The sequence below is a fragment of the Rattus norvegicus genome, chromosome 7 (assembly GCF_036323735.1).
Source record: "Rattus norvegicus strain BN/NHsdMcwi chromosome 7, GRCr8, whole genome shotgun sequence".
NCBI lineage: Eukaryota > Metazoa > Chordata > Mammalia > Rodentia > Muridae > Rattus > Rattus norvegicus.
The window spans coordinates 29901768-29924977 of NC_086025.1; the positions used below are offsets into that span (position 1 = coordinate 29901768).

Here is a 23210-nt window from a genome sequence, read left to right on the forward strand (position 1 = left end):
GGTACCCAGACCTGGAGAAATGGACACAGTGAAGGGGCACCTGTCTGTCTTGCTCCTACTTTAGCTCCACCCTCGTTTCCTTCACCAGGAGAACTTCAATTTAGCAACACCCTTTACTTCTGAATGTAAGAGAACGAACATCTGTCCCTTTCTTCTTTGGATGCTAGCTCTACCTAGTTGAGGGGACCCGTAATCTCCTCCTTATTGAGTTTGCCCCCCAAGCCCTGTCCCCAGTGATAACAGATGCAGAAATAAGGGCAGAGGACTATTTGGGGGTCGTGCTTTGAATTCAGAAGCCTGTGGACAGCCAGCCCTGAGCCCAGCCTTGCCAGAGTTTAGGTTTATCTGGGTGAGTCTCAAAGCTTGAGGCCCAACACAGAGGAACTTGAAAGCAAAATTGTTCTGTAGGTAACCAAGTCCTTGGTTCAAGAGTCTAAAAGTTGCTAAGTCTGCCTTCCGACTAAACAGGGGTACATGCTGGCCCTGAGAACCCAGCTAGAACAAGTTTGTATAGGCTTAATCTATTAAACCTTGGAACTAAAAGTATTTCACTGGGCTCCATATGAAGTTAAAAAGTAAGCTGGTATGTCCAGTAATAACACTTTACATGCTTTTAATCATTCAACAGGTCTTAGAAGCCCACGGATTGAAACCAATTGTTCTGAAACCAAAAGAAGTAAGTCAAGAAAAACTTGTTTGTTTTAACGAATCTTTACATATGTACTGTTTTCATCCCTAATACCAGCCTCACTGATTCCTTAAAATAAACACAGTTTATGTGTTGACTGACAGATGCTCACTGAAGAAAGGGCTTCTCTGCGAGCCTTTAAGATTAGTCAGGCTGTAAGTCCCTGAGGGTTCTCTAAGAATCTAAACTTCAAATATAGTTTTCTAGAGAACTTGATGAGACATGCTTAGTTAAGGCCCTTTGAGATGCTCTCAGCCACAAGTTTGGACCAGGATATTCTTAGGATGCCTTGTCTATGAGGATGAGAAGTTAGTAAACAACACAACGTAGAGGGCTGAAGATGTTACATACACTGTACCTCAGGGCCACACGGCTGCTTTGGGGGAACAGTAGGCAGGTACCCTTCGGCTACATCTGGGCTAATGACTCCAGATACGAAGTTAATCAAGCTCGTGAGCTTGCAGGACCACCTCCCACTTTCTTTTTTTTTTTTTTTTTTTTTTGGTTCTTTTTTTTCGGAGCTGGGGATCGAACCCAGGCACCTCCCACTTTCAAAAACACACTGATACCCGGCTCAGCTGACGGGCCAATTTCTCTCTCGCAAAAGCAGAAGATAGAAAAACGTGCTTGCCTGCGGGCTCCTTACAGTGCGCGCAGTAGGAAAGAAACTCTGCTCCCTTCCCTCACAGGGCCTGGCACTCATCAACGGGACACAGATGATCACTTCCCTGGGCTGTGAAGCCGTGGAGCGAGCCAGCGCCATTGCCCGGCAAGCGGATATCGTGGCTGCCTTGACCCTCGAGGTGCTGAAGGGCACCACCAAAGCCTTCGATACCGGTCAGCAGGTCCTCTTTGGTTACTCATTCAACCGGGGAGAGTCGGTTGACATTTTTAGGCACGGGGGTGGAGGGCATGGGCAGCAGGGAAGAGCAAGAAGGCCCAGGTACCCCTAGTAGACCTGGAGCTGCCACAGGCTCACCTAAGTGACCCGCTCCAGGTCACCGAGTGCTCTGGCACGCTAAGCCGGATATTGGTTTAGGAGTCAGTTTGTGAGACTTGAAGTTCCGGTGGAAGGGGCTGAGGAGAGATCAGTTGGGGGAAGATCTTCTTTATGTAGAAGGACCTAAGTTCAAACCAGAACTGACTTTAAAAATCGGACTTGGCGGTGCTTGCTTGTATACCCAGAGCTCAGGGGACAGAGACAAACAGCTCCCTGGGGCTCAAGGGCCAGCCTAGCAAAGTTGATGAGTTTTGGGCCAATGAGAGGCTCTGTCTCAAAATGTAAAAGATAAAGGGGGGGGGGGAGATGGAGAATGTCTAAGGAATGACATCCACACTTTCTCTGGCTTCCATACATATTCATATACACCCAGGCACCCATTCATGTATTTACACATGTGTAGACGGACAGGTGGACAGACAGACAGACACACACACAGAGGTTAGGATTGCTCTGGTAAGAAAATTGGGGAGGCAAAAATGATATAAGTATTTTTTTATCTTATCTAGATATACTTAATGAGTGGAGTTAGTAACAACTCCATGTTAATGATAGGCAGAGCGGAGAATGTCCAAAATTGGCTCAGATAAATTAAGCCACTGTGCATGCTCCCCGTTGTCATTGGTACAGATCCATTAAGAGTGGGCCTGGGGGCTGGAGAGATGGCTCAGTGGTTAGGAGCACTGACTGCTGTACCAAAGGTCCTGAGTTCAAATCCCAGCAACCACATGATGGCTCATAACCATCTGTAATGAGATCTGATACCCTTTTCTGGTGTGTCTGAAGACAGCTACAGTGTACTTACACATGTAATTAAGTAAACAAATAAATAAAAAATTAAAAAAAAATCAGAGTGGGCCTGGAATCTCGGCTGACATTTCTAGTGTGCTCTGTGTACAGTTAGCACCGCAACAATAGAGACAATCAAATAGATAAGGAAACGGGTTGAAGTATCTGATGTTCTGCATAATGGGTGAGAGCCCCCAGGACTTCAGAGGGCTTGGCCAGCACCACGGACGGTCCACCACCCTCCGAGGTTCATTCTAAAGTCCGAATTGCTCAAACTCGTTTGCCTCCTTCCATTCCAGACATCCACGCCGTCCGCCCTCACCGCGGGCAAATTGAAGTTGCTTTCCGGTTCCGGTCCCTCTTGGACTCAGATCACCACCCGTCAGAAATTGCAGGTCTGGACAAGTTTGTTTGAGTGGGCTCATTGGTGCTGTGTGACCTGGAGAGACCGGTAATGTGCTGCCTGTTTTCTTCCCCCGTCCTTCCAGAAAGCCACAGGTTCTGTGATCGTGTTCAGGATGCGTACACCTTACGCTGCTGTCCACAGGTAAAGTCAAGAAACAAGGAGACCAGCAAAGGCTCTTTCCCAATAATTCATAGGGAAAAAAATAAAACAGATCATGTCATGACTGAATGCAATCTAAATCTCTCTACTACGACTGTTTTAAAAAAAAGTATATTTTATAATTCCATGTCTCCAGTTATTGTCAACTTTTTACTGGGTAGGCTAAACCTTTATCGTGATCTCCTGTGTTGATAAGACTACAACAGTTAAGTAGTACTGGAGAGTCTTACTGGCTCTCGCAGGAGGGAAAGGCAGCAATCAAGTCTAGGATGTTTACTGGAAAGTTTCCGTCTTTCCAAATTCAAGTGTCCATGAGGCATACCTTATCTGCATTTTATGATCGAGTATAAGCAATCATAAATGAGTCTCTGAGACAACTTTAAGTAAGAAATAGGTGCAGCTCTTTGGCATGATCTGACTGATGAGAGATTACAGTCATCTCGAGAAATGATTTGTCAGTCAACTTCTGGTAGAGAGAATAAAAGGGTGTTTTCCCTAAAGTAAATATCCTCGTTTTGTATCACTCAGCAAGTCCTATTCAAATACCTTGTAAAACAATACTTCAAAGACATCTATGGGAAAGAATTGCCAAATGAACTGAGCCATTAGAATAAGTCCTGGCTTGAGAGTCCCCGCTATTCTTAGAATGATCGCTGTCTCCAATTGACAGGGCCCCATTATCAGTTATCTTCCAAATATTAATTCACTGAATTTCCCCAGCACTGAAGTTGGTCCTTTCTCCCACTTTGCAGTCAGGACCTGACGGACAGGGTTTGGTACCCTCTGTGCCCGAGATCACACCACTAGATCGTTATCTCCTAGACTTCTAGGAAAAGCCATTAAGTGTACCCTGGCTTTCCCAGGGCAAGGTGCAGGGTGACTATTTACTTGTGAGCATCTTTAGTGTGATTCTTTACGCTTCATGACCGTCATCCCCTTGATGGCTACCATCTGTGTGATCCTTGCGACTCACATCCAAGAGATGCTACAGCACTGTACTTACTTCATACGAATAGTAAGGTGGCTTCCATGGTCTACTTTCCAAATCTGTTTCTGTTTCACGCAGAAAACTAATTTGCCCACATCCTATCACTGGTACAGAAGTGAGATTCTTTGTGTCTAGAGCTGGCATCTTTCCCCTATATCACAATGTTTAGCTTGTTAGTCTAACATATATATATATATATATATATTCTAATATATATATAACATATATATATAACATATATATTCTAATATATATAACATATATATATATATATATAACATACACACACACACACACACACACTCTAATTTGTTTCATTGAGAACTTCTATCAGTTACCTTCATGTCCTAAGTCAGTTATACTTTTTTGATCGCTACTGCAAAGCAGTTACAGGGAAAGGCCTGAAGACAGCATCTTACAAGAATACTAACGTTTTTTATTGGGTATTAATCATATGCTGTATTTTGATTGTGCTCTTAGGTCCACGGTGTGGTGAACGATACAATTGCCTTTGTGAAGGACATCATCACCACAGAACTGAACAGTGCCACAGACAATCCTGTATCTTTTCAGTGTTCTCCGCGTTTACAGTTTTCCCCAGGTGGCTGAGATAGGATCTCCTTACGCAATCCTTTTTAGAGCGTCTGTGTCCAGTTACTCTGTTTTGTAGTCAGATGAGTTAGCCCCTGAGGCTGAGCATTTGGGCGGCTTCTTCTAGGTCAGAGTCGGACCCAGGTCCCTGTTCTTAGATTCTGAGCCTAACGCGCTGTACTTTCAAAACCAGCCCGTAAAAGATTAAAGTGCCACTTTGGGCATTTGTGGATGTGGTTTCACAAAGTCGCCGGCTGGAAAACCCACTACTGAGGCTTGTTGTGTGATTAGCGTCTCGGAGGCTGGCCCTCGCTTCTGCAGTCTGGTTCTAGTGATGCGGGACGTCTTAAGCAGAGAACGCCATGCTAGCACACCAAGACGTTTCCAAGGAGGTAAGGTTTCAGGTTCCTTTCTGACGAGGGCTTGACTCAGGCCAGTCACAGTTTATGTTTCCATATGCACAGTAAGAACACTTTCATTCTTTGTAGAGGGAGGGGGTCCTTAACAGGATCACTTTCCCCCAGAGGGTCTGGTTTTTTCCTTTGAAACTGAGATGATTCAAGTCAAGGTGCAGTCTTCACATCACAGAGTCACTGTGCCTTTGAAAACAGGCAACGCTCTTAGAGGCCCTTTTTTTCCTGTTCTAAAGTTGCCTCCATTCACTGGAGAAATGGCTGAGAGAGCAGCCTGGGTGAGCTGAAGGCTGGTTACTCAACAGCAGTGTCAGGCTTCTCCCCCGAGGTTTGAGTGTACTCATCTCGTAAGCCCATTTCAGGATTTGTGTGTTCTCATCCCGTAAGCCCATTTCAGGATTTGTGTGTTCTCCAGCATTGCTTCGTGCTAATCCTTGAAATTAAGAAAGCCCCACGTATCCCGACGCCACCACACTCCCTAGAAGGAACAGTGATTTTTGTGCATGCTCCGTGGTCTTAGCTCACAAGCTCTAGAATGGAGCCGTTCTATACTGGCACGGTTAGATCTTAAAGGGTAACTCAAAAGTTAGAAGGGAAAAGGTTAGCAGGAACCTCCTCGATAGGGATGATGGTTTTCTATTTAATTTTTCCCCAGCCATAATTTCAGCCCCAAAGTCCTCTACTTTCTTAATGAAAAGACTTGATTTCCAGGTGGTGGACAGTGTGTGCCTCTAGAACTGATATTGCCCGAGGGAACAGGCTCTCAGTGTTCGGGAAGGTGGGTGTTGCTGAAATCTAATGAGCGACAAAATGGGAAAACAAGGGGTTAATACATGTTCAGTTTCTAAATTAGAGCACCAATCAGTCAATGCCGGGATTAGGACAGAGAGAAGACTGTGTGTGCCAGGGATTGAGTGCAGGACACTCTTCCCATAGCCAAATCTTTGTATGCGCAAATCCCTTTGATATTGCACGATAACCTACAGGCTTCTCCCTGTATATGTTAACTCCTTGCTAGTTTACATAATACAGTGTAAATACAGTGTAAACACTATGTAAGCAGTTGTTTTGTTGTGTTACTTAGGGAGTGATGACAAGAAAAGGTCAGCGCACAGTATAGACACAATGTTTTGTCTGAATATTATCGTTCAGAGGTTGGTTGATACCAGAGATAAAAACTAACTAAATGTATTGTTGATAAAGCTGGGGGGGTGGGGGTGGAGGGGAGATTAACTTTTAGAACCAGGAAGAAGGAACTGTTACTCTTTTTGCCCTTGTGCCTGCTGGCTCAAGCAATGTGTGTGATAGATTGGAAATATCTCTGGGGGCTATCACACTCTGTGAGTTCAAAGTCCCCTTCAGCTGAAGTGTGCCTGTAGGATCTGTTGGCTACCATCTGTTGTCGAATGCTGGTGCAGGAACTGAAAGGACAGAGTGGGAAAACATCCCCGGCATTGATTATTTTAGTCATCTTGATGGATACCTGTCAACCAAGTCTTTTATTTAACAGCTTCTTCTGTGGAGCAGGGATTTATATCTCTGTGGAAGAAATAGAATTTGACTTCAAACAAATGGTTCATGTCATAGTTTTAGCTTTTGACTAAAAGTGTTAAGTTGGCAGATTATGAAAGTTGCAGGGGTTGACATCTCTGATCTCAAGAGAAAACATTTCATACCCCATGCCTTTTGGTCCCAAATACACAACACAATTTACCTTCTGTGTGTGTGTGTGTCTGTGTGTGTGTGTGTGTGTGTGTGTGTTTGCATGTGCGCACATGTGTATATATGTGCATGCACGCACATGTGTGTGCATGTACATGTGTGTGCTTGCATGTGTGTACATGTGCTTGTGTGTGTACCTTTATGTCAGCAATTCTCAACCTTCCTAGCGCTGAGACCCTTTAATACAGTCCCTCATGTTGCTACTTCGTGACTGTAATTTTGCTACTGTTATGAATTGTAATGTATATCTGTGGTCTTTGGGGTTGTGGCCCACAGGTTGGGGAACACTGTCTTATATCAATGATTGCTTATGGGAAGAGTTGTCCTTTCTCCTATATCTGCACAATGACAGTCACCTCAATACTAAAAACAAGCAGATGGGGACAGGAGCTACCTTCGAAGTGGCCAACGATGCTACATTTAAGCCTTAACCTGTTTTGAAAGATGGTCTTTGCCAGTCGAGGGGAGACAATTTCGGGAGGAAACTTCCACGGTGAATACCCAGCCAAAGTAAGCTTTCTAAATGCTTTCCTAACCCTGAAAGTACATTCCAGTGCAGGCCGGCTAAACAGGGTGTTCTTTTAGGCCCTGGACTATTTGGCCATTGGCGTCCATGAACTTGCGGCAATTAGTGAAAGAAGAATCGAAAGGCTGTGTAATCCTTCCCTCAGTGAGCTGCCCGCCTTCCTGGTGGCTGAAGGAGGTCTCAATTCTGGATTCATGATAGCCCACTGTACCGCAGCAGCCCTGGGTAAGGATACCACCTTAGTCAGAGCACAAGCCTGTCCACCAAGGGCACTTCCCATTTTCCCCAAAGTATCAGCTTTCGCCTTGCAAGGAGCCCTGATGGTTCTCCACTTTGATGCGTATCCTATCTCTCATGCCTAACACGTTACATTTACTATAACTCTTAACATTTTCTAGAGAAAAGGAAACCTAAACACAGTAGTGCTGAAAGACAACAGTGGGATAGTCACGTAGATGAACAATCGCCCCAGAGAGAGGAATCTGACATTGTATTTGACCTTCATCGAAGTAGCTTTTCTTACAAAGGGTAGTAGGGGGACAGAGAGGATACAGCTGATGGCAAACTGAATGATTAGGTTTGGAGACATTCTATTAGATCTACTATCCACTAAAAGATTAAGATGTTCTCAAAACATGTAAAAATGTTCCCAAGAAAAAAACGTGTCCCGTGGACACTGAGCTTCAATGCAGCTGATTTCTGATTGGAGATTGCAGGGGCTCATCAGAAGGATGCCACGAAGTTAGTGCCAGTGGCTTTGCTTGTTTCTCCTCATTTCTTTGTAACAACGGTACCAAGAGGGAGGCCATGTTAATCTCCACTGGTCAGATGAATAGTCAGAGACCCAAGAGGCTAGGTGGCTTTTTCAACATGGCCCAGTAGTTGGATGTAAGGCAGAACTCAAATACCACCACTACTACCATCATCATGATTATTTAAGAATTTTTATTAACAGGTACTTTCAGTTTGTTGACTTAAAAGAAAATCGAGCAATAAACTTGTTACAAATTAAAAACAATCTCAACCAGCTATGAAGCAACGTAAAAAAACAAAACAAAACAAAACAAAAAACTTCAATGGCGTCTTGAGAAAACCCAGGCATTGAAAAAAAAAAAACAAAAATAAACTAAGAAACAACAGCAACAAAGCAACAAAGTCAGGAGATGTCTTTAGGTAAAAGGAACAAAAATCCACCCAAACAAAAGCAAATCAAATCAAAACAAAACAGAAAAAAAAAACCCAACAAAACAAAACAGTGGGCAGACAATACAGAGAGTTCTTATTGCTTTTGGTCAACTGATAAAACAAACAAAAAACCCAGGTCCTTAAGGTCTTCAGCTCCCACCCTCTTACTTCCTGCTGTTGAACAAGCTCATTAAGTTCTCCCCCTAACCCCTGTTGGATGACTAAACTGATTGCTAGAGTTTAATGACTCTGATAAGCCAACAATCATTCCGGGCCGCCCTGCTTTGCATTAACAGATGAAGCCTCCGCTGGTGAATAGCCTGCTTGTGTCTCTCTGTCATCCTGTGGTTTAAGATTCTCTGGGTATTAGGGTTGCAATTGAAGTTGCAACACTTGGAGGTGGCAGCTAATCTTGGATCTCTGTGAGGCTTCTCACCCTCATCAGTGGTGTCCTCTCTAGGCTATCTCTGGGGAGGCGGGCTGCCACAGAATCATGGACTGTAACTTCAAACACAGTCTCTCTCTCTCTCTCTCTCTCTCTCTCTCTCTCTCTCTCTCTCTCTCTCTCTCTCTCCCCCCCCCCCCCCCCATGGTCCCAGCATAACAGGGTGAGTATTCCTGCTGATAAATTGTTGGAGGACCTTTACTATACAAAGAAGTTCTAGTCTACAGTGGTTGCAATAGGCTATGTATTTACCACCTTGGGCTCAAACTCCACCAGGACCTGTAGCATTTCCTGCCTCCACACATCTTTCTTGATGTCATTCCTCTTGATGAAAACTGTATTTGTTTCTTAGAATGAACCACTTCACTAAAAGTCTTGAAACCGTCCATCCCAGGAAGGTACTGTGCATATAAGGCTGCCTGGGGTCCCAGCCTAAGGGCTGCTGGTTGTCCTGACGGTGGACACTGAGGGCACACTGTAGCAGTTGTAGCTCCTCCCGGATGTGAGAGTCACGAGGCTGCTGGGGTAGTGGAGCTGCTCAGGCTCTCTGGGGTCTGCTCTCTGCTTCTGCTACTGATTGATGTCAAGAATCTTGTGTTCATTCCTAAAATAGAGCGGGCAGACTCAACAAACAAAAAGGTAGGATGCCCAGTTCTATTTGAATTAATTAGGACCTACCTGTGCTAAAGACAAAACAAAACCATCACCATCAACAACAAAAAAACCCCAACCAAACATCGATTTTTTTATACAAAAATCCCAATTTAGCTGAGCATACTGTATATTCTTTAACAATCCTACCTCAAAGGACTAGGTAATGGTTAATTAAAAACAACTGGTGGAGCTGGGCGATGGGGGTGTACTTCCTTTATTCCAGCCCTGGGGAGGCAGAGGCAGGTGGATCTCTGTGAGTTCAAGGCCAGCCTGGTTTATAAAAGCTCTAGGACAGAGAAATCCTATCTCTAAAACCTGGATCTGCCATTTATAATTGTGTGCTGGCAAGTCTCTTCATCCCGCTAATTCTGCAGCTCCCCACTGCACAGAGCACACAATGACATTGGTCCCTTATGGGTCAATGAACTAACTATACACATAAAGTCTCGGTGCTCTGCCTATAACGTGAGCACTAAGTAGACAGCAATTTCTATTTAATAATATTATCTCTTTTGGAGACAGGTTCTCACTGTGTAGCCCTGACTGGTAGAGAACTCAGAGGTAGACCAAGCTGACCTGGGACTTGTAGAGGTTCTCCTGCCTCTGGCTTCCCAGTGCTGGACTGCATGCAACACCATGCCCAGCAATAATATATTCTCAAGCCCTTCCTCACTTGAGTTTCTCACTAAAACTCAATACAATCCACTAAGAAAGAACCGAAAAGTTCACCTTCTTCTCTGGCCCAGTATCCTCTGCTTGTTCCTGCCATTGCCTCTAAACTACATCCTTTTTTTAAAAATTCATTTATTTATTTTATGTATATGAGTACACTGTAGCTGTCTTCAGACACATCAGAAGAGGACATCAGATTCCATTACAGATGGTTCTGAGCCACCATGTGGTTGCTGGGATTTGAACTCAGGACCTCTGGAAGAACAGTCAGTGCTCTTAACCGCTGAGCCATCTCTCCAGCCCCCTATAAACTACATCCTTAACATAGAGACTTCTCAGTTTATGCTGGAGCAAGTAATTGGTTTCTAGAGGTAATTATGGCCTTTGGGAAGACTGACTTGGATGACTTCAGCCTCGTAAGCTACCCCACCGACGATGGTGTTCTTTCCTTCCCTTATTGATCCTTTAGCTTTTTGTACTTGTAAGTTTGTATTTTCTATAAAGGTTCTGCTCAGGATACAGTTTTTAGTGGCCGGAACCGAGAGATCTTGTACAAACTAAGCTGATCACGCTACTTTAAAACTGGATCCTGGTAGGGTGGGTGGAATACCTTACGTCAGTGATTCTCAACCTTCCTAATGCTGCGACCCTTTAATAGGGTTCCTCACGTTGGGGTGACCCACAATCATGAGTTTATTTCCATTGCAACACCATGCCCGGCAATAATAGATTCTCAAGCCCTTCCTTACTTGAGTCCTTCAAGTTACTTCAGAACTGTGATTTTGCTATTGTTATGAATCATGATGTAAATCTAGGCTTTCCAATGGTCCTAGGCGACCCCTTTAAAGGGCTGAGTACTGCTGCTGCCTTAGATCATAGAAAAGAAGGGGAACTATTGTCTAAGGCAGTGGAAGAAAAAACGTCAAGTTTGACCTATCCTAGTGTCTAGAGCCGGGGATGAGGAACTTGAGTGTTTTGGTCTTCTTCCCTAAGATGTAGTGCCTCGGGTCAACAATATAGCATCACGTGGGAGTTTATCAAAGCAGTGGGAACTCAGAACCCATCCCAAACTCAGTATCTGCACTGCAGCAAGATTATTGACTAATATGGGAACTCAGGCTTGAGAGACCCCAGTATAGACACCCCTCACTTCCCAGACGCCTCTGTTTATCAGGGAGCTACAGTCAAGCCAGAATGCCTACTTGCATGGTGTCGGAACCAACCGCCTCAGCTACTCAGTATTTCCCAAGAATGACAGGCCCAGCCTTGGTTCTCAATGCTATCCCTAAATTCCCATCTGGCTCTTGCCTCGGAGTAAGCAAATCATCTGAGTAGCTGGTCTTATTAGTCATACTCCACCTCACCCTTCCCCCACTCGTCTTCCCAGCATGCTAAATGCCTCTAGTATTCTTGGCATAGTTTTATAATCTAGGCATCCTCATACCTTCACGTTCACCTCCTCTCAGAACTCGCCAGGACTTTAAGATCCTTCCCACTTTGGGAGAATATTGACCCACGTGTTTTTCCACTGTAGCTCAGGACCAACTAGTGGTTGGGTTATGGTCGTGAATCCTTGGAGAGCTCCTTCGTGCTATGGTGACTTTGGGAGAGCCCTGTGTTATTTTGGCAGGGTTTCTCTTTAGGGACCCTGAGTTCCTGGCACTTGTCTCTTGCAGTGTCTGAGAGCAAGGCTCTGTGCCACCCTTCATCTGTGGACTCACTCTCTACCAGTGCTGCCACGGAGGACCACGTCTCCATGGGAGGATGGGCAGCCAGGAAAGCTCTCAGGGTCATCGAGCACGTGGAACAAGGTAAAGCCAGCAGTGGGAGGTGGGCCTCATTCTCGAACTAGTTTTCTGGGTCTTTCAAGAAATAATCACTGTGCCTCCAGTATCAGTATTCTCTGGAGACTCATTTGGAATGCAGGTTCTCTGGCCCCTCCCAGAAACGCTAGGGAGGAGAGGGAAGTGTGGCTAAAGCACTTTCTGGCTGAGGCTGTCCCTCGCTGAAGATTAAGAACTAAGGAGCTACGCTGAGATCCTCTGGCTACTATCTAGCCTTATTTTATTTTATTCCCATCTTTATTAACTTGGGTATTTCTTATTTACATTTCGATTGTTATTCCCCTTCCCGGTTTCCCGGCCAACATCCCCCTAACCCCTCCCCCACCCTTTCTATATGGGTGTTCCCCTCCCCATCCTCCCCCCCCATTACCACCATCCACCCCAACAATCATGTTCACTGGGGGTTCAGTCTTGGCAGGACCAAGGGCTTCCCCTTCCACTGGTGCTCTTACTAGGCTATTCATTGCTGCGTATGCGGCTGGAGCCCAGGGTCAGTCCATGTATAGTTTTTGGGTAGTTCTAGCCTTATTTTAAATGAAATGGCGTTTTTGTTTAAGATTCAAAAGCGGTGAGAATTGGGTCTCGAACCCTCACAAGCCCCGCCCTGATTTAAAAGCTCAACGTTTTGCCTCCCATTTTTGTTTTCCCAAATGACACGTCGTTCATACGTAGTTTGTCACTTCAGTATATTTTGGGAATGGAGAGATGGCTTGGTGACTAAGAGTGTATTAGAGCTAGGTCCAGTTCCTAGAATCTACACTGGGTAACTGCCTATCAGTCCAACTCCAGACTATAAGTCCGGCCACCACAGGTCTTAGCACTCATGCATGCTCATGTGAACGTGTGAGCACACACTCACACATGCATGCACTATTAAGAGAAAATAACAGTAAAAACAAATATTTCCTTGAGATATTTCCTCCTTCCAAACCCTCATGCATACCTCCCATTTCTCTCTTTCAAGCTCATGCTCTCCTTTGGTATTGTCATTGCCTGCACATATGTGTTTGGCACGTATATACACATATGTATTCCTAGGTATAACCTAAGTCTGTCAACGATGTTTTCAGGCTGTTTGGCATTGCACAGCCAGTTGGTGAGCTCTTCCCTGGGGAAGACTTATTCATGCTGCTCTTAGCGTCTCTAGTTGCACGTAGGTCTTCGTGTGGGCTTTCCCCCATCCGTGTTAATATATGTATTTATGTCATCCCTCATTCAGCTCATGTTATAAATGATTTCCTCTTGGCTAGGACGCCATACCACACCCAACAAAATCAAACAGTTGGGCCTGGGATCAGCACCAAACACAAATTCAGAAGCTCCCAGAAGCCTTCCCCTTGGAACTGTTGAGCCAGGATTTCTGCACCCCACCCTGCCCCATTTTAAACTCTGGTGTTATGATTCCAAGCCCCTTGTCATCTAGAATCACCTTTGGCCTGGCTTTTGACTCAGCAGGAAGCTAGACTCCAGACTCATTCTCCTGCAGGAAGGCTGGCGCTCTGAATTTTCTGGTAGCTTCCTTGGGATCTCACTTTTGCATCTCCTTTTCCCTAAGCATTGCTAGCATAGTGGCATTGAGTCATGAGATTTAGATTCACCCTGCTGTCAGAGATAAATCACTGGGAGAGTTGTGCTAGGCCACTCCCTCTGCCTTCCCGTGCTGTTTATCTTTGGTGACAGTGCCTTCCGAGACTCCCTATGTCCCTGAGCTGTCATAGACTTGCCCAGGTCCTGTCCCACGAGGAAAGAATAGCAAAGGGAAAAAAATCATGGGAATTGAGGATTCTGTTTTCTCTAGGCACCTATTTTCATTTATAATTCACCTCGGCCCTCTAAAGCACACAGGTCAAAGGTTTCAGTGTATTATTCACTGAATTGAGCAGCCATAAGTCTTAGACCATTTTCATCAATCTGCACAGCCCCAGACCCTGAAGTCGTCAGTTTATGACACTTCATCCTCCCTATTTTCCCCAGCCACTATTTTAGATCCCTACAGATTTGTTGTGAGCCTTTCACGTCCAGGGAACCACGCACTGTGTGTTCCTTTCGTCTGGTTTCTTTTACCTAGCACGCGGTTTTCAGGGCTCGTTAGTGTGTTAGCATGTGTTCCTACCAGGTTCATACTGCTCTGGTTTTCCTGAGCAAGAGCCATGTACTTTATGCACGCCTAGTGGAAGGACTGGTTTGCTCGTGCATCCTGGCTGCTAGGCAATAGTTTTTTATGGGGATGAGTATCTTCGTTTGTCTGGACTGGAATTGTCAGTTCATACAGTAGCTCCCCACCCATCTTTATGGGCAGCTGGAGATGGCTCTCCACAGTGCGTGCCTACTGGCAGAATTTAAATACACGCATTTATCCACACCCACAGTAGGACTTGTTATCTGCCTAGCAGAGTGTTTATCTGAATGTCCACACTGGACGGATGGTTCTTCACTGAAACCATAGCCTCGACAAACCTTAAAGAGTTCCTCTTATCTATCCTCATATCTTCTATCTAATTCTTCGAGACACCAACCCGGTCTTCCGGACATATCAGATCGAGCCCATCCTCTACTTCTGATAATCTTCTGTGCAGACGCCCACGTATTACAGAATAGGGTGAACATCTGCAGCTGTCACTTAGACCACACCGTGCTCTGTCTGAGAACTTGCCAACTACTTTCCAGCATTCAAAACCATATCGACTCCATTCCTCAGGCCTGCAAGCCTGACAAAATCTGACAGCAGCCTTTCACCGCCCCGTCTCCCATGCCTTCGCTACACCGGAACCACAGTAATGTCCCGTAATGCCAGGAAACATATTGCCTGCAGCTCCGACTCCAGGCACTCTGCTTCCTTCCTCACTTCATGTAGTTCCCCAAAGTTCTCACACATCTTCCTTGGCCTCAGCTAGGGCAGTGCCTGGCGTATTTTTCGTTCTTATTTTTGTTCTGTTCTGTTCTGGGAGTGCTCGGTGCCTCTGACACAGCTAGCCTTGTTTGTCTTTCCACAACGGCAAGAAACTCATCTACCTGGACCCTATCACTAGATGGGCCTGGGTCAGATTTATTGCTCAGATATTTGCATAGCAGTAAAGTTGACATCGTCTGTCCAGATGGTTGGTTAGTGCATCAATGCTGTTCTCTCTGTAAAATAGAAGAGGAATCAGACACAAACCAACAAGCGTCAGCTCTATTACAAACATGACCATTTGATTACAAATGGTCAGCAAATACCTCCAGATCTGGGGATCCAGATCTAAGCCAGGGCTGGCTCTAAGCATGAGACATGAGCCTGCTTATCACCAAGGCCACTCAGAGTCCTTGCTCGAGTAAGTCGCATAGGAGTGTGGAAGGTGTAGAAAGGCACGTGCCAGTTGAGCTGGGTATGTAAGAACGTGAATGAGCTACACAGCCCTTATGGAAACCAACGTCTACTCAGAGAAGCAGACCCTGGCCAACTTGACAACTCTTGGCTGTCATTAACAAAATGGCGAAAGACGGAGTTACAGAGGCAGAACCTGATCAAATCTGAAGGGACTGGAAACAGCATCCTCAAAGAAGAAACCAAGATTAAGATAAGAATAGAGCCAACTCTGAGCGAGCATGTGTGCAGGTGTGTGTGTGTGTGTGTGTGTGTGTGTGTGTGTGTGTGTGTGTGTGTGTGATGAATTTCTGTTGTGAGGGAAAGGGTATGTGAAAAGTACGTTGGTTTAGGATGCGTAGTAAGGAAGACATGGGACATGCAAGAACAGATGTGAAAGCCGGGAGGAAAACTGCCAGATGATGTCACTAGAGGTGACTAGGGGCATGAGGTGCAGGAGCATGGCTTTGATGAAACGGGGGGGGGGGGTGACAGAGGACTTGAAGTACAATAGCTGACTGGAAGAAGGAAGGAAACTGGATCAAAGGGAACACCCTTGAGGACACAGGGCAGCAGAGCTCGGAAGGGAGGGAAGAGGTGTGAAGTCAAGGTAAGCCTTTTCTAGAGACAGGGTTGTGCACTTAAATTAGCATTTAACTGTGGTAGGTCAAAAGCACTTGATGCATTTACAATGCATCTGAGGAACACACACATTTGTAGCATAGCTAAGGAGTGCTGCAATTTATTTGCTTAGGAGAGTTTCGTTTCTTTTTAATTTCAAGCAAATTTTTTTAATACAGTATATTCTGATGACTGTTTCCCGTCTGATCATGGTTTTCCCTCCCCCCATCTCCTACCAGATCCTCCCCTACCCATCCAACAACTAACATCTTCTTTCTCTCTCACTAGAAAACTGAAAGGCCAATAAAACAAACAAACCAGAAGAAAACAGCAAACAAACATAAAAGAGAAAGGAAAAAGAAAAAGCACAAAGACCACACACACACACAGAGAGAGAGAGAGAGAGAGAGAGAGAGAGAGAGAGAGAGAGACAGACAGACAGACAGACAGACAGAGACAGAGACAGAGCCCATGAAAACACAAAATTGGCTTCACCAGTACTATTTCGTTTAACTCGTGTCTGGCTGTCTACTGCTGGTCACGTGCCTCCCTTAAGTGTAAATTTGTATACCCAATGAGTATCCTTTGAAGAAAATTAATTTTTCCTTTACAAGTCGTTGTGATTTGGAGATAATTTCTGTGTTAGGGTTAGGGATGGGGACTTGTGTCCACTCCCTCTCTCTATTCTGCGATCTCATATGGCTAGAACCCGTGCAGGCCCTGGGCATACTGCCACAGTCTGTGCGGCTGCGTGTGTGAGTGTGTGTGTATGTGTGTGTGAGTGTGTGTATATGTGTATGTGTATGTGAGAGTGTGTGTGTGAGTGTGTGTGTGTGGAGAGAGAGTGTGTGTATGTGTGTGTGAGTGTGTGTATATGTGAATGTGTATGTGAGAGTGTGTGTGAGAGTGTGTGTGTGAGAGAGTGTGTGTGTATGTGTGTGTGAGTGTGTATATGTGTATGTGTATGTGAGAATGTGTGTGAGAGTGTGTGTGTGTGAGAGAGTGTGTGTGTATGTGTATGTGTCTCTGTGTGTACGTGTGTGTGAGAGAGAGAGAGAGAAGAGAGAGAATGTGTGTGTGTGAGAGAGAGTGTGTATGTATGTGTGTGAGTGTGTATATGTGTATGTGTCTCTGTGTGTATGTGTGTGTGTGTGAGAGAGAGAGAGAAGAGAGAGAGAATGTGTGTGTGAGAGAGTGTATGTGTATGTGTGTATGTGTGAGAGTGTGTGTGTGTGAGTGTGTGTGTATGTGTGTGTAAGTGTGTATATGTGTATGTGTCTGTGTGTGTGTGTGTGTGTGTGTGTGAGAGAGAGAGAGAGAGAGAGAGTGAGAGGGAGAGAGTGAGAGTGTGTGTGTGTGTATGTCCTGTTGCATCTGGGAAGGCACTGTTTCCTTGGTGTCGTCCGTCCTCATTGGCTCTTATACTCATTTTACCTTCTCTTCTGCGTGGATCCCCCAGGCCTGGGGAGTAGGGGAGAACCAGGAAGACATCTCACTTAGGTCTGAGTGTACAAAGATCTCTTCCTCTCTTGCATTGTCCAGCTGTGGGTGGAACTATATTAGTTCCGATCAATGTCAGGAGGAATCTTCCCTGATGCCGTCCAAGCAAGGCACTGATCTCTGAGTACAGCAGAATGTCATTAGGGGCCATGCTATTGCTAGGTTCTTTTATTAGAATAGTGGTACCTGGTTTTCCTCTAGGCCTATCTAGTCTCAGATTTGGCTACCTGAGCAGTATCTGGCCTGGGTTTCATCTCACAGATCAGGCCTTAAATCCAGTCAGATAGAGGCTGGTTGCTCCCACCATTTTTGTTCCACTATGCACCAGTGTATCATTCAGGCAGGTGACCACAGAGGGATTTGTCCCTGGGTTGGTGGTCAGCTTTCTTGTCTAGTAGCACACAGAGTACATTCAGGTCCACAGAGGTGAGAGCTCCAGTTAGGCACCGGCTCAACTCCTCTGTGCTGGGTGAGGTTTATAGGTGTTGTCTGTTAGTGGAAAGTTACCAGTAGACTCTGGAATAGCCTGAGGTGTTCGGGGGATTCTATGGGACTCCTATAGGCCACTGACTTGATTAGATGGAACCCTGCACTTTGTAGTGTGAGAAGTCCAGTTGTGGCACTGCCTCCCCTGTTATTTGGTGATTCCATTTGCATTTATTTCATACATGTATATATTTTAAGACTCTTCTATTGTACTAGGTTTCCATAGGACCCTTCAAATGGCCCTCAGTGTTTGCTGACCCTCCCCGTCTTTTCTCTCCTCCCCTTCTCCATTTAATCTTCCTATTGCAGTCCATTGCAGTCCTCCCAGACTGTCTCTCAATAGCTATACATACGCTCTATTTCCCCTACCTTAGAATTGCCTCCTCCAGTTCCTTATCCCATACCCAAGCTCTGTGGTTACACAGAGAGTAGCGCCCCTGCTGAAGGCTTAAAAGCTGACATGCTTCGGGTAATTCTAGTCTATGTGAATTTTCCTTAAGTGAAGAAATCAATCCTAAAACTAGATGGCCTTGCCATGATTCACCAGGTACTGTCAATGTGCTTGAATGACAGCTTGCACAGTTAGGGCAGCCCCTGGGCTTGTTTTCAAAAGAGCATCCATCTGGATGAAGATACATTGTAGCCCTAGTTGATGGATTTAGGGAGGAACGCTGGTTACAGAGGGGAAAGGCAGAGCGAAATGTGTCACACGTAGCAACTCCAGAGTTTTTCAAAGTGTTTCGTGTTTATTTTTGAAATGTGTGTTCCCTGTTGCTTTCCGTCCTTGGCAGCACACATCTCAAGGCCACCCCTCTTTGGAAGTAATGCAATATGTATCATAATTCTCTTCCTGCACCCGATCTTGTAACTCATTTAATTTATAGCATAATAATATAGGATGGTCACCATAGGGAGGCATGTAGTCCCATTTGGCAAATATGGCAACCAAAGTAGATGGAACCCTGTAGAGGCCACTGTACCCGAAGCTGTATAGTCTTGATGTCAGTGGTGGGATCTAAGCCCAGGTTCGAGTCCATTATCTTAACTACTCAACATAAGAAACACAGCTCTCATCGCCAAGGGGGTGAGAGATAGCTTATTCTGGAGTGGATTCTTTGAGTGGCTAGGAACACGGGTTTAGGTCACCCCAAGTTCCATGTTTCTAACATGGTGACCGAGGGTGAACTATTTATAGTGCTAGAACAAAAGAGTGCCCTAAATCCAGGCCTTTGTGCAAGCATCAGGTGGGAGCATCAGGCGGGTGGATTACAACAGAGCAGAGTTCTCTGCCATGGTCTCAGATGCTAATTGGTGCCATTCTTAGTTTGGGGGTTGGAGGGAGAAGGTGATATACTGTTACTGTGTCTCAGAAGCTCTCACATGATAGTCATGAGGATGATAGATCAGACACAGAGATCAATTAGCTATGAATAGCCATTGATGGCTATTAAGTGCCACTAAAGTCGGCCCAAGATGGTTCGGATTTTGGACTTGGCAGCATTTCAATCCTCGATAACCACAAAGTTCTAATCAGTTCATTGGCTTCGGAGAATCTTTAACACAAATATGGCTTCCCTCCACCCCCCACCCACCCCCACCCTCACCATTCCAACACCCACCTCCCCACCTGAGAACTTCAGTTCACAGTGGTTAGCCCAGATGGTGTGTTAAAATTACCTGACTTCTTGACTTTCGGTTTTTGAAGCACATTACTAATTCGGGTGAGTACAGAAAGGTGACGAGGGAGAGAGGACAAATAACCCACGGTGGACCTAGATGAAAAGTCACATCTTTATTTAGTAAAACTTGGGGTCCAGGTAGGGATCAAACTCTTGTAGATGTCCCTTCCCATCTCCATGACACACCTGAGCGACAAACCTAGGTGAGTAGGGAAACCGGTGGGTTAGGAAGGTTTGTTATCTACTCCTGCTAAATGCTTCGATTCTCCAGCTCCTCAATGAAGATACAACCAGGAGGATAGGAAAAGGGGTTTAAAGGGCTGGAGACGAATGTTGCACCGTTAGTAAAGTGCCGGCCTCCTAGCATGTACAGGCCCTGGGTTCAAGCCCCACACCGCATAAACTGGTTGCAACAGCGCATGCGTGTAATGCCGGCACTAAGAGATGAAGGGAGGAGGGTGGTGAATTAAAGACCATCGTTGGCTACAAAATAAGTTAGAGGCTAGCCTGCGGTACTTGAGATTCTGTCTCAAAATAAAAACCTCAATAAAAAGCTAAAAGCTAAACAATAGGGCTATTTCAATCTATCAATACACAGAAAACCAACTGTCCGCGTAGTCGGCTCTTGAGAGTTGCACCTATAGGTAGTTTCAGACCCGCGAGGATGAAGCCAGATTTTAACCGGCTATTTTCTCCCTATTGGTTTTAGTGCTGGCCATTGAGCTTCTCGCGGCCTGCCAGGGCATAGAGTTTCTGCGCCCCTTGAAAACAACCACTCCGCTGGAGAAGGTGTACGACCTGGTGCGCTCCGTAGTAAGGTAAAGCCAACGGGTCTCTGGGACTTGCCCCACTTCTGAACAGTGGGTGTCTGCGGACACAGATTGTGGCTGATGCCCAGATCTGCTCTCTCTGTAGGCCCTGGATCAAAGATCGCTTCATGGCCCCGGACATCGAGGCAGCACACAGGTTGCTTCTTGACCAGAAGGCAAGCTGACAACTTTAGAGCGGGGAGGGGGGGTAGGGAGGGCGGAGGGATGTGGGGGGCAGGGGGCTGAGGGGCGGGGCAGGGGTGGGGTGGGGGGCGGGGCGGAGGGATGGGAGGAAGTGAAGTGGAAGCTGGGTGTGGAGAGACTCTGTCTCAGCCATTCTCTCCTGACTGTTCCTAGGAAGAGAAGCTGATTTGTAAGGTGACTAAAAGACACTTGAGAGTTCCCCCAAAGGACCAGATAGGACCCAAATACTGACTATGGGAGGATTTTGACGTGGACATGAGTTTTAAATGGAGTGTGCAAACAGTATGAGGGCTGTGGTTCATTAACACCGCCTCTGCTGTGCTAAAATACTTTCTTCTGCTGATGTTAGCATAGCTGGCACCACCCAAGGAAGAGCTGTGAAGTGCCAGGGTGCTACTGTGTCCCTGTACCTGCCTGGCTAGGCAAAATACAGTGTTCTTTATTGGTTATCTCCTTTGGTTATATTGACCATGGACTTAGGCAACTGCTACAAATGCCTAAAAGGCTAAGCCATCTTTTAAAATACACAGACGCACAGACACACACACACACACACAGACACACACACACACACACACACACACACATCCTATACATATTAATCCACATGTAAACATTGCATGTGTGCTTACATATGTCTACTATATAAAGTGTATGCATAACATGTATTTAATACATATACCTTTCACACACACACACACACACACACACACACACACACACATATTAATGCTTTACACCCTTTGAATCATTAGTGTCCCATTCCCTAGAATCACTTGATTTTCTTTAGAACTATAACTCTGCTCCGGAGAAACAACTTCCCTTGTAAGTGTCACATCTCTTATTTTGAAGTAAACCCCACATTCTTTGAGGGGACACTTCTTCTCTGCCACCAGTACAAAGGCATGTGAGGGACTAGCTTGAAAAGAATACATACGTGTGTGTGTGTGTGTGTGTGTGTGTGTGTGTGTGTGTTTAGACAGAATTTCATGCTATGTAGCTCGGGCTGACTTAGAACTCACTGAGCTGCCCAGGCTATCCTCAAGTTCACAGCAATCATTTCCTTCATTGTATTCCAGAAGCAAGGGTGTTAGGATTCATGCAGGAGCCCATCCCACTAGCTGAGGATATATTTTGTAAGGTCATAGAGCAGGAAAGACCCCTGCCCTGTCAGAGAACACCGGTGGGTGGGGTCGGGGGGAGGAACCTATAAACCAAAAAAATGGGGCTTTGAGAAAATAGGTTGGCAGATGAAGAGGAAAACTTGGCGATGCGTGTGACTCTCTTATCATCATATGCAAACTCAGCCTCTATGCCATGCTTCTCAGCTGAAGGGTGGAACCCGATTCTGATAGGCTGGGACACAGGCCATATTTGAATACTTGCATATTTGTGGCCATAGAAACACAGCTGTGGAGGAATTCACGGTCCCACCTTTCGGCTTCCAAGTCTTGCACTGTGTTATCTACCATACCCTGCCTTGAGTGAGCAGCTGACATTTCCCTCTGAGCTGCCAAGACTCTGGTGGTCTGTGTGTGTGTGTGTGTGTGTGTGTGTGTGTTTGCTTGTTTTGCTCTGGAGGAGGAAGGCTCTTAAAAACCTTTGAGGGGCTGGGGATTTAGCTCAGTGGTAGAGCGCTTACCTAGGAAGCGCAAGGCCCTGGGTTCGGTCCCCAACTCCGGAAAAAAAAAGAACCAAAAAAAAAAAAAAAAAAACCTTTGAAAAAAAGAAAAGTGAGCACATTTTTAGACTCTGTATCCTAAAACCCTTTAATGTATCCAGCATCTAATTGACAGAGATTCTGTGTCAAATGGTTCCAAAAACAAGCAAGAAAGCTGCAATTACGTGTTTGACCAGGCACAGAGGGTGCTTTGATTTGGGACAAAGCTCATGTTTCATCACAGCTTGCAGAAAACATCTCGTCTATATTTCGACTTTGTTCCTTGCTTGCCTCTTAGGTTTGGGAGGTGGCTGCCCCGTACATCGAGAAATACAGAATGGAGCACATTCCGGAATCCAGACCGCTTTCTCCAACAGCGTTTTCACTAGAATCTCTGAGGAAGAATTCAGCCACAATCCCAGAGTCTGACGATCTTTAACGGGCTTCCTCGAGAACAGGCACATGTGTCGGATCTGGGCACATCACTGGTGTGGTGACGGAGAGTCTCAGGAACCGCCCATGATGTGTAGAACTCATCTCTTTTCAAACAAACTCTGGTTAAATCATGGCAGCAATACAGTCATTGAACCCAGAGCCCTCTTCTTGTTTTCTTGCTGTTGCCATGGTTTGAGGAGAACTGGGTGCCTTCTGGTCACTGAGTTTCCTTTCTTGATAATATAAACAGGCTACTTGCTCTTAAAAACAGCCACAATTCCATAGGTTTACCTATACTCTTGGTCTTAGGAAAATCAATTCAGAACATTCTTGTTTTAAAAGGCATTAGATTTTTGTGCATTTTTAAAAGAAAAAAATGTCTTGGGAGGCT

The 23210-nt window shown here is 45.5% G+C and overlaps 1 protein-coding gene across 1 annotated transcript in view; it reads left to right on the plus strand.

Moving 5' to 3' along the window:
- Hal (histidine ammonia lyase) overlaps positions 1–22977 on the plus strand; it is a 30250-nt gene extending 7273 nt beyond the window's left edge. Inside the window, exons 10-20 of the mRNA NM_017159.1 lie at positions 629–676; positions 1378–1525; positions 2777–2872; positions 2966–3024; positions 4511–4591; positions 7201–7266; positions 7342–7507; positions 11915–12049; positions 20421–20529; positions 20627–20696; positions 22683–22977. Coding sequence (NP_058855.1) covers positions 629–676; positions 1378–1525; positions 2777–2872; positions 2966–3024; positions 4511–4591; positions 7201–7266; positions 7342–7507; positions 11915–12049; positions 20421–20529; positions 20627–20696; positions 22683–22823 — 1119 coding nt within the window. The 3' untranslated portion in view covers positions 22824–22977. The remainder of the gene's footprint in view (positions 1–628; positions 677–1377; positions 1526–2776; positions 2873–2965; positions 3025–4510; positions 4592–7200; positions 7267–7341; positions 7508–11914; positions 12050–20420; positions 20530–20626; positions 20697–22682) is intronic.
- Positions 22978–23210: the final 233 nt, after the last annotated feature.